The following is a 13,969-nucleotide window of genomic DNA, read 5'->3' as shown; positions in this document are numbered from 1 at the left end:
ATGAGATATATAACATTAGATATATAGCATTAGATATATAACATTAGATATATATATATATAGATTATGCTGTACATGAGATATATAGCATTAGATATATATATATAGATTATGCTGTACATGAGATATATAACATTAGATATATATATATAGATTATGCTGTACATGAGATATATAACATTATATATATAACATTAGATATATAACATTAGATATATATATATATAGATTATGCTGTACATGAGATATATAACATTAGATATATATATATAGATTATGCTGTACATGAGATATATAACATTAGATATATAACATTAGATATATAACATTAGATATATAACATTAGATATATAACATATATATAACATGAGATATATAACATTAGATATATAGCATTAGATATATAACATTAGATATATATATATATATATATATAGATTATGCTGTACATGAGATATATAACATTAGATATATATATATAGATTATGCTGTACATGAGATATATAACATTAGATATATAACATTAGATATATAACATTAGATATATAACAATATATATATAACATGAGATATATAACATTAGATATATAGCATTAGATATATAACATTAGATATATATATATAGATTATGCTGTAAATGAGATATATAACATTAGATATATATATATAGATTATGCTGTACATGAGATATATAACATTATATATATAACATTAGATATATAACATTAGATATATATATATATAGATTATGCTGTACATGAGATATATAACATTAGATATATATATATAGATTATGCTGTACATGAGATATATAACATTAGATATATAACATTAGATATATAACATTAGGTATATAACATTATATATATAACATGAGATATATAACATTAGATATATAGCATTAGATATATAACATTAGATATATATATATATATATAGATTATGCTGTACATGAGATATATAACATTAGATATATAACATTAGATATATAACATTAGATATATAACATTAGATATATAACAGTAGATATATAACATTAGATATATAACATGAGATATATAACATGAGATATATAACATTAGATATATAACATTAGATATATAACATTATATATATAACATGAGATATATAACATTAGATATATATCATTAGATATATAACATTAGATATATATATATATATATATATAGATTATGCTGTACATGAGATATATAACATTAGATATATAACATTAGATATATAACATTAGATATATAACATTAGATATATAACATTATATATGTAACATGAGATATATAACATTATATATATAGCATTAGATATATAACATTAGATATATATATATATAGATTATGCTATACATGAGATATATAATATTAGATATATATATATAGATTATGCTGTACATGAGATATATAACATTAGATATATAACATTATATATATAACATGAGATATATAACATTAGATATATAACATTAGATATATATATATATAGATTATGCTGTACATGAGATATATAACATTAGATATATATATATAGATTATGCTGTACATGAGATATATAACATTATATATATAACATTAGATATATAACATTAGATATATATATATATAGATTATGCTGTACATGAGATATATAACATTAGATATATATATATATATAGATTATGCTGTACATGAGATATATAACATTAGATATATAACATTAGATATATAACATTAGATATATAACATGAGATATATAACATTAGATATATAGCATTAGATATATAACATTAGATATATATATATAGATTATGCTGTACATGAGATATATAACATTAGATATATAACATTAGATATATAACATTAGATATATAACAGTAGATATATAACAGTAGATATATAACATGAGATATATAACATTAGATATATAACATTAGATATATAACATTAGATATATAACATTATATATATAACATGAGATATATAACATTATATATATAACATGAGATATATAACATTAGATATATAACATTAGATATATAGCATTAGATATATAACATTAGATATATATATATATATATAGATTATGCTGTACATGAGATATATAACATTAGATATATAACATTAGATATATAACATTAGATATATAACATTAGATATATAACATGAGACATATAACATGAGACATATAACATTAGATATATAGCATTAGATATATAACATTAGATATATATATATATAGATTATGCTGTACATGAGATATATAACATTAGATATATATATATAGATTATGCTGTACATGAGATATAAAACATTATATATATAACATTAGATATATAACATTAGATATATATATATATAGATTATGCTGTACATGAGATATATAACATTAGATATATATATATAGATTATGCTGTACATGAGATATATAACATTAGATATATAACATTAGATATATAACATTAGATATATAACATTAGATATATAACATTAGATATATAACATTAGATATATAACATTAGATATATAACATGAGATATATAACATTAGATATATAGCATTAGATATATAACATTAGATATATATATATATATATATATAGATTATGCTGTACATGAGATATATAACATTAGATATATAACATTAGATATATAACATTAGATATATAACAGTAGATATATAACATTAGATATATAACATTAGATATATAACATGAGATATATAACATTAGATATATAACATTATATATATAACATTATATATATAACATGAGATATATAACATTAGATATATAGCATTAGATATATAACATTAGATATATATATATATAGATTATGCTGTACATGAGATATATAACATTAGATATATAACATTAGATATATAACATTAGATATATAACATTAGATATATAACATGAGACATATAACATTAGATATATAGCATTAGATATATAACATTAGATATATATATATATAGATTATGCTGTACATGAGATATATAACATTAGATATATATATATAGATTATGCTGTACATGAGATATATAACATTAGATATATAACATTAGATATATAACATTACATATATAACATGAGATATATAACATTAGATATATAGCATTAGATATATAATATTAGATATATATATATATATAGATTATGCTGTACATGAGATATATAACATTAGATATATATATATAGATTATGCTGTACATGAGATATATAACATTATATATATAACATTAGATATATAACATTAGATATATATATATAGATTATGCTGTACATGAGATATATAACATTAGATATATAACATTAGATATATAACATTAGATATATAACATTAGATATATAACATTAGATATATAACATTATATATATAACATGAGATATATAACATTAGATATATAGCATTAGATATATAACATTAGATATATATATATATATATATATATAGATTATGCTGTACATGAGATATATAACATTAGATATATAACATTAGATATATAACATTAGATATATAACAGTAGATATATAACATTAGATATATAACATGAGATATATAACATTAGATATATAACATTAGATATATAACATTATATATATAACATGAGATATATAACATTAGATATATAGCATTAGATATATAACATTAGATATATATATATATAGATTATGCTGTACATGAGATATATAACATTAGATATATAACATTAGATATATAACATTAGATATATAACATGAGACATATAACATTAGATATATAGCATTAGATATATAACATTAGATATATATATATATATATAGATTATGCTGTACATGAGATATATAACATTAGATATATATATATAGATTATGCTGTACATGAGATATATAACATTAGATATATTACATTAGATATATAACATTAGATATATAACATGAGATATATAACATTAGATATATAACATTAGATATATAACATGAGATATATAACATTAGATATATAACATTAGATATATAATATTAGATATATATATATATATAGATTATGCTGTACATGAGATATATAACATTAGATATATATATATAGATTATGCTGTACATGAGATATATAACATTATATATATAACATTAGATATATAACATTAGATATATATATATATAGATTATGCTGTACATGAGATATATAACATTAGATATATATATATAGATTATGCTGTACATGAGATATATAACATTAGATATATAACATTAGATATATAACATTAGATATATAACATTAGATATATAACATTAGATATATAACATATATATAACATGAGATATATAACATTAGATATATAGCATTAGATATATAACATTAGATATATATATATATATATAGATTATGCTGTACATGAGATATATAACATTAGATATATAACATTAGATATATAACATTAGATATATAACATTATATATATAACATGAGATATATAACATTAGATATATAGCATTAGATATATAACATTAGATATATATATATAGATTATGCTGTACATGAGATATATAACATTAGATATATATATATAGATTATGCTGTACATGAGATATATAACATTATATATATAACATTAGATATATAACATTAGATATATATATATATAGATTATGCTGTACATGAGATATATAACATTAGATATATATATATAGATTATGCTGTACATGAGATATATAACATTAGATATATAACATTAGGTATATAACATTATATATATAACATGAGATATATAACATTAGATATATAGCATTAGATATATAACATTAGATATATATATATATATATAGATTATGCTGTACATGAGATATATAACATTAGATATATAACATTAGATATATAACATTAGATATATAACATTAGATATATAACAGTAGATATATAACATTAGATATATAACATGAGATATATAACATGAGATATATAACATTAGATATATAACATTAGATATATAACATTAGATATATAACATTATATATATAACATGAGATATATAACATTAGATATATAGCATTAGATATATAACATTAGATATATATATATATATAGATTATGCTGTACATGAGATATATAACATTAGATATATAACATTAGATATATAACATTAGATATATAACATTAGATATATAACATTAGATATATAACATTATATATGTAACATGAGATATATAACATTATATATATAGCATTAGATATATAACATTAGATATATATATATATAGATTATGCTGTACATGAGATATATAATATTAGATATATATATATAGATTATGCTGTACATGAGATATATAACATTAGATATATAACATTATATATATAACATGAGATATATAACATTAGATATATAACATTAGATATATATATATATAGATTATGCTGTACATGAGATATATAACATTAGATATATATATATAGATTATGCTGTACATGAGATATATAACATTATATATATAACATTAGATATATAACATTAGATATATATATATATAGATTATGCTGTACATGAGATATATAACATTAGATATATATATATATAGATTATGCTGTACATGAGATATATAACATTAGATATATAACATTAGATATATAACATTAGATATATAACATGAGATATATAACATTAGATATATAGCATTAGATATATAACATTAGATATATATATATAGATTATGCTGTACATGAGATATATAACATTAGATATATAACATTAGATATATAACATTAGATATATAACAGTAGATATATAACAGTAGATATATAACATGAGATATATAACATTAGATATATAACATTAGATATATAACATTAGATATATAACATGAGATATATAACATTAGATATATAACATTAGATATATAGCATTAGATATATAACATTAGATATATATATATATATATAGATTATGCTGTACATGAGATATATAACATTAGATATATAACATTAGATATATAACATTAGATATATAACATTAGATATATAACATTAGATATATAACATGAGACATATAACATGAGACATATAACATTAGATATATAGCATTAGATATATAACATTAGATATATATATATATAGATTATGCTGTACATGAGATATATAACATTAGATATATATATATAGATTATGCTGTACATGAGATATAAAACATTATATATATAACATTAGATATATAACATTAGATATATATATATATAGATTATGCTGTACATGAGATATATAACATTAGATATATATATATAGATTATGCTGTACATGAGATATATAACATTAGATATATAACATTAGATATATAACATTAGATATATAACATTAGATATATAACATTAGATATATAACATTATATATATAACATGAGATATATAACATTAGATATATAGCATTAGATATATAACATTAGATATATATATATATATATATATATAGATTATGCTGTACATGAGATATATAACATTAGATATATAACATTAGATATATAACAGTAGATATATAACATTAGATATATAACATTAGATATATAACATGAGATATATAACATTAGATATATAACATTAGATATATAACATTATATATATAACATGAGATATATAACATTAGATATATAGCATTAGATATATAACATTAGATATATATATATATAGATTATGATGTACATGAGATATATAACATTAGATATATAACATTAGATATATAACATTAGATATATAACATTAGATATATAACATGAGACATATAACATTAGATATATAGCATTAGATATATAACATTAGATATATATATATATAGATTATGCTGTACATGAGATATATAACATTAGATATATATATATATAGATTATGCTGTACATGAGATATATAACATTAGATATATAACATTAGATATATAACATTAGATATATAACATTATATATATAACATGAGATATATAACATTAGATATATAGCATTAGATATATAATATTAGATATATATATATATATAGATTATGCTGTACATGAGATATATAACATTAGATATATATATATAGATTATGCTGTACATGAGATATATAACATTATATATATAACATTAGATATATAACATTAGATATATATATATAGATTATGCTGTACATGAGATATATAACATTAGATATATAACATTAGATATATAACATTAGATATATAACATTAGATATATAACATTAGATATATAACATTATATATATAACATGAGATATATAACATTAGATATATAGCATTAGATATATAACATTAGATATATATATATATATATATATATATAGATTATGCTGTACATGAGATATATAACATTAGATATATAACATTAGATATATAACATTAGATATATAACATGAGATATATAACATTAGATATATAACATTAGATATATAACATTATATATATAACATGAGATATATAACATTAGATATATAGCATTAGATATATAACATTAGATATATATATATATAGATTATGCTGTACATGAGATATATAACATTAGATATATAACATTAGATATATAACATTAGATATATAACATTAGATATATAACATTAGATATATAACATGAGACATATAACATTAGATATATAGCATTAGATATATAACATTAGATATATATATATATATATAGATTATGCTGTACATGAGATATATAACATTAGATATATATATATAGATTATGCTGTACATGAGATATATAACATTAGATATATAACATTAGATATATAACATTAGATATATAACATTATATATATAACATGAGATATATAACATTAGATATATAGCATTAGATATATAATATTAGATATATATATATATATAGATTATGCTGTACATGAGATATAAAACATTAGATATATATATATAGATTATGCTGTACATGAGATATATAACATTAGATATATAACATTAGATATATAACAGTAGATATATAGATATTCAAATATTCCATTAAATTTCTGCTTTACTACTCAAACACTGAGTAAAGAAGTTTAGAACATAATTTTCCTCTCCCGAATTGACCATGTAAATATGTTATAGTATATCTTTGAGTCTTTTGGTGTTACTGGATTCCAGGACAAGAATTCCTGTATTCTGGTTGAGTACCCAGCTTTGCGCTGTCACTTGAGTCAACATCACTTAGAGAAAGTGCACCATTCCTTGTAAAAGCCAGTGTTTGTTATTCATATCGAGGAGATCTTATTTGCGATTTTGAAAATTTGGTTTTTCTTTTAGTGAAATGTATCCTCATGCCAGTGTCGAGTAGACATTGCGCAGTGACATGAGCATTCTCATGACAGTTCTCCAAGTCTTACTACTTCCGAGCTGGTTCATGGAAGCAGGTGTTTTGTTTGTGCGACCATCACTAGAAGATTGCCATACAGGGCCAACAGGTTCTCTCTACCCGGTTTACTTTTTCAACAGTCTCCCCCTCCACCTTTCCTAGTTGTAGTGCCTTCACCATGGCTGAAGAGTTCACCTGCACCCTTGTATAGTAACCATCGAGAATATCAGAAGGAGAGATAACAATAACTCAAATGTATCATTAAGTTTTTGACAGTTTTTAAAAATGAATTACCTCCCCTGCTAATATACGTGCTCTTTAGTTATGTTAGCAAAAACTTAAATAACAGGTGTTACACCTTCCCTAAGGGTGACCTGGAACCGTGCAAGGCAGTAACGTTCATCTCTCTGAAGTATTATACATACCTGCTTATCTGAATGCATACAGCGTCTAGTATTTCCAAATAGTCACCCATCTAGTACTGACCAGGCTCAACGTTGCTTAACTTTTGTGATTTAATGAGTCTATGTGATTATGTCATATATTTGTCAATTGCTTGGAATTTCTAAAACACTCATAGGTTAGTTAGTGATTGTCTCGTTTGTCCATTTAAGACTTACATGGATTGGCCAATGATGAAGAATACCTGTCAGCTGACTGCATTCACACATTTTTTTGCTGTTACGCTTTTATTTAGTTCTATATGGAAAAAGGTGAGCAGAATCTCATATAGTGCTGTAAAAGAATGAAGATTCTAACTTGCCCCATAAGGCACCAAGATAACGGGTACATTGTTTGAAATGTGCAGATAGTTTTTGGTTTTATTAACAAGTTAATCTGAACGGTGAATAGGCTGTTTAGTTCTCTCCCACTGCAAGAACTTGGACACTAGCATTCCCCAGTGAGGGTACCTCAGGCGATTAGCAATAAACTAACCCCTTCTTTGACCGTGATTGTATCACATGGACTAAACAACGAGCCGATCGCATTGAGGTGTTTCGCAATCATGTAATGCAACATATCCACCCTCCGTCAAACTACTTCCCTACGCCATCTGTTTCATAAAATCAAAAGTAAAACCTTTTAAGTTTTTGGTTATGTCAAACGTTCAAGGACTGGTCTGTCAAAGTTATGCTTTGAGGGTATGTTAGAGAGCAAAAGAGGCAGAGGAAAGCCAAGGAGAAGATGGAGAGAAATATTTTTGATTGGACATCTCTCAACTTCAACAGCGTCCATCGACCAACTTTCTGAAATTAGTATAAATTCCAAAAATTACGAAAAATAGTCCAGTAGAAAAATAATTATAAGTAAAAACAGAATTTCACTGTTAGTTAACCTTTTAGATGCTTGAAATAAAGGGGAGATAACTGCTTTCAAGTCACACTTTTTTTCTGAAAATTAGCTCTAGCACTTCTTATACTGGACAATGTTTTGTAAATTTTGGAATTTATACAAATTTCGATATGATACTCAAGTACGTAGTAATGTTTTTCTCTGAAATGACTTTTTTCAAAAATCTGCGATTGAGTTGGATGACACACTCTAGTAAAGTTGCATCAAGATTATTTTCAAACTCAGATAGTTTTAAAAAACATGTGAACACAACCAACAGGTCTTCTTCATCATGCCTTGTTTCGAACTTCTTATCTGAGATGTTAAGTCATAACACTTACTCCCAACTTTTGACTAAACTTCAAATGGAATTTTCTATTTTCAGCTTGATTTTAGCCTTAAATGATAAAAATACTGTCTTTAAGATTATTTCCAAACACTTGCATATCATTTTTCTACAACTTAATTTTGAAAATTGTATTTATTGCATTTTGTAGTCAGCCCCTTCGTACACACACGTTTGCATTTAATTGTTTTATAATGTATTTTTCTTCTCTATAGTTACTGTACAAGAAGATCCGGACCAAGGTAAAGCCCCCGACCATCGAGCAGGGCTCAGTCTTTTTGCTGCTGAGGCTCGACTTGATTATATGGGTTCCAGTGTTCTTATGACCCGAATGAGTGAACTCGACCTCCACCTTCGAGACGAATGGCTTTTAGAGCCAGATATGAAACCTGATATGCCATTGGCCACAATGAGGTAAGTCATTTAATAGAAATGCATGGCAGGAAGTGCTTGTGCAATATAATTCATTTTCAAATGCACTTTAAAATTATACTATGTACAGGGTGGAACGATAAAATTGTTGCTCTAGAAAAGACTACATGATTCCATTTCCGTTTGATGAAAACCGGTTTTCTTTTTTTGTTGCAAACCAACTACTAGTTCACCAGTTGTGTACAAATCCCAAGAGCGATAGGAGCCTTCTATCACGTCTGAAAGTGACACAATATTCAACGAGTGAGATCGGAGATGCGCTGCTGTACAACTCATGCTCTCTACTGATCCAAGTTATGACAGCAGGACCATTGCCAGCACCCTTAAAATGCAGATCCGGACTGTTCAATGCTTGAGAGCACAGCTCAATGAAGTTTCCAGCCATGGTTATGATCTTTAGTATGGTTTCAAATGAGAACCACATCATACCACCTCACATGATGTCTGCTTGAAAGTCAACACCAAAGTGTATCTGAATGTACTAAAGAATATTGTGATCCTCTGCTGCAATTAAGTCGCAGCTGGCAGACCCTGGGTGTGGCAGCAGAACTCGATGCTGGCTCACAAGTCCAAAGAGACCCAGGCTTGCCTTTTAAAAGGAGTGTTACAACTTTGTATCCTGCTCTCACTTGTTCCCCTCTCCCCGATCTGAACCCACAGAACTACTTCATTTAGTCATACGTCAAGAACATCACAAACATGACCTCCCCACAACACCAAAGCCAGCCTGATCGCTGCCATCAGCTGAGTATTTGCCCAGCTCCCGCTGGCACTTGTGAAAAAGACTTGCTTCCAGTTCCAGACCATTATCGAAGCTTTGATTGAGGCTGAAGGCGGCTACATTTAATAGATGTCGGCTCTACTACATAATCAAGTTACCTAAATTGATTTTTCAATAAAAGTTTTATAATAAAGCTTTAGTGTTGTTTTCCTTAGGGCGACAAATATATTTTTCTACCCTGTACTTACTTGTCATGTCGAAATTGATGAAAATTCTGAAAAATGATCAAGTAGAAAAATAACTGAAAGTAAGAATAATATTTATACAATTATAACGTTTAATCGTATTTGTTAATGTTGAAGAGTTCTTAAAGTCCAGGGGAGGTAACTGTATGATTTCAAGAAAATATTAAGATTTTCCAGTCTAGAAATAAAAATGGTTGATCACTCATGTTCTTTTTTTTTTTCTTTTTAAATAATGGTCGTAGATATTTTCTGCCATCATTTTTCATAATTTTCAGAATTGTTATTTTCGGCTTGACACGTAAGTGTTCTTAATTAAAAGTGCATTTTTGGAGATTGAGTCATATTGCATAAGTCAGTGGTTCCCAACCAATGTGCCACAAAATGATTACTAGTGTGCCGTGAATAAGTCATAAGTAGAAGTTACAAGTGGGATACGTAGAAAAAAAGCTTTCTAATCACGATAAACAGAGTTTTATAATTAAGAAATACTAACACATTATTACATGATATCAGTGCTTTAATATAAAAAAGAAGAAATAAAGTGTTCATATTTTTGGTAATTTTTAATAAGAACAAGAATTTTTACATATTTTAAGTATTCATTTTTTTTTTTTTTTTAACCTTGTTCATAGGTCTTAATGTCATAAAAACTATTTGTTGGTGATAATTTTAAATTTGACATTTGGTAAAAACAGGCCCAATACCCCTAAAAATCTACGTTTTTAAGACAAGTCTTCAGTTGGTCCGCTATGGTCGGTTAATTAATAACCTTTATTAAGTTAGTTGTGAAGTAAATAAAGAAAACATACCTTGCTTTCTTAAATGACTTCATACTGGAAGTTATATTGACGACGACGAAAGAAAACAAATTAACAATGTAACATTTTTATAGATTTTTTACGCACAGAGAAACACGTCTACTTATTTTACATGTTTACAACACTGAGGGAAAGACACATTGCATACATGCCTTTATAAAGACACAAAGAGGAGATAACTCCGAATAACCCAATCCTAAAAGCACACGTCATCTCTTAACAGACAAAGGGAATAACTCCAGGTTACCTAAGTCCTTAACATTACGGAAATAAGCATCAAAGGGAGACGACTCTTCAAGCATTAAAAACCCAGCTACATTGATAAATTTCCAATACACTAGAGCATTAATATTATGACTGTAATAACAAAAGCTCTTTGTGATAAGAAAAAGCATTTTTACATATTTTAAATATTCATTTTTTTTTTTTTTTTGTGAAAAATGTGCCGCAAAAATTTAAAGAGCTTAATAGTGTGCCACCATGTAAAAAAGTTACGGAAAAATCACGTTGACACACCGGATCTCACCAGATCACCGAAGTTAAGCAACGTTGAGCCTGGCCATACACACAAAAGAAAACTGAATTTATAGGAGTATAGATGTAATCTTTTTTACTAATTGCCCCAATATTATCTTTTTTTTTTAGTAATTTCACCAATATTATCTTCTTTACTAATTGCCCCAATATTATTTTTTTTACTAATTGCCCCAATAATATCTTTTTTATTTATGTCCCCAATATTATCTTTTTTAGTAATTGAACCAATACTTTCTTTTTTTTTACTAATTGCCCCAATATTATTTTTTTTACTAATTGCCCCAATATTATCTTTTTTTTTTTTTTAGTAATTTCCCCAATATTACCTTCTTTGCTAATTGCCCCAATATTATCTTCTTTGCTAATTGCCTCAATATTATCTTCTTTGCTAATTGCCCCAATATTATCTTCTTTGCTAATTGCCCCAATATTATCTTTTTTACTAATTGTCCCAATATTTTTTTTACTAATTGCCCCAATATTATCTTTTTTACTAATTGTCCCAATATTTTTTTTACTAATTGCCCCAATATTATCTTTTTTACTAATTGTCCCAATATTTTTTTTACTAATTGCCCCAATATTATTTTTACTAATTGCCCCAATATTATTTTTTACTAATTGCCCCAATATTATTTTTACTAATTGCCCCAATATTATTTTTACTAATTGCCCCAATATTATTTTTACTAATTGCCCCAATATTATTTTTACTAATTGCCCCAATATTATTTTTACTAATTGCCCCAATATTATTTTTACTAATTGCCCCAATATTATTTTTACTAATTGCCCCAATATTATTTTTACTAATTGCCCCAATATTATTTTTACTAATTGCCCCAATATTATTTTTACTAATTGCCCCAATATTATTTTTACTAATTGCCCCAATATTATTTTTACTAATTGCCCCAATATTATTTTTACTAATTGCCCCAATATTATTTTTTACTAATTGCCCCAATATTATTTTTTACTAATTGCCCCAATATTATTTTTACTAATTGCCCCAATATTATTTTTACTAATTGCCCCAATATTATTTTTACTAATTGCCCCAATATTATTTTTACTAATTGCCCCAATATTATTTTTTACTAATTGCCCCAATATTATTTTTACTAATTGCCCCAATATTATTTTTACTAATTGCCCCAATATTATTTTTTACTAATTGCCCCAATATTATTTTTACTAATTGCCCCAATATTATTTTTACTAATTGCCCCAATATTATTTTTACTAATTGC

The 13,969-nt window shown here is 24.3% G+C and overlaps 1 protein-coding gene across 1 annotated transcript in view; it reads left to right on the top strand.

Moving 5' to 3' along the window:
* Positions 1 to 13,969, top strand: part of LOC145259303 (bridge-like lipid transfer protein family member 1) — a 454,810-nt gene that overhangs the window by 361,119 nt on the left and 79,722 nt on the right. The window contains 1 exon segment of the mRNA XM_080117188.1: positions 10,179 to 10,377. Within this exon segment, the coding sequence (XP_079973314.1) occupies positions 10,179 to 10,377 (199 nt within the window).

Source organism: Euprymna scolopes, chromosome 34 (assembly GCF_053919585.1).
Source record: "Euprymna scolopes isolate OS-2025 chromosome 34, ASM5391958v1, whole genome shotgun sequence".
In the NCBI taxonomy this organism is placed as follows: Eukaryota; Metazoa; Mollusca; class Cephalopoda; order Sepiida; family Sepiolidae; genus Euprymna; species Euprymna scolopes.
Note: the sequence above shows the minus strand (reverse complement) of the source record. Positions and strands in the feature narration are given on the sequence as shown.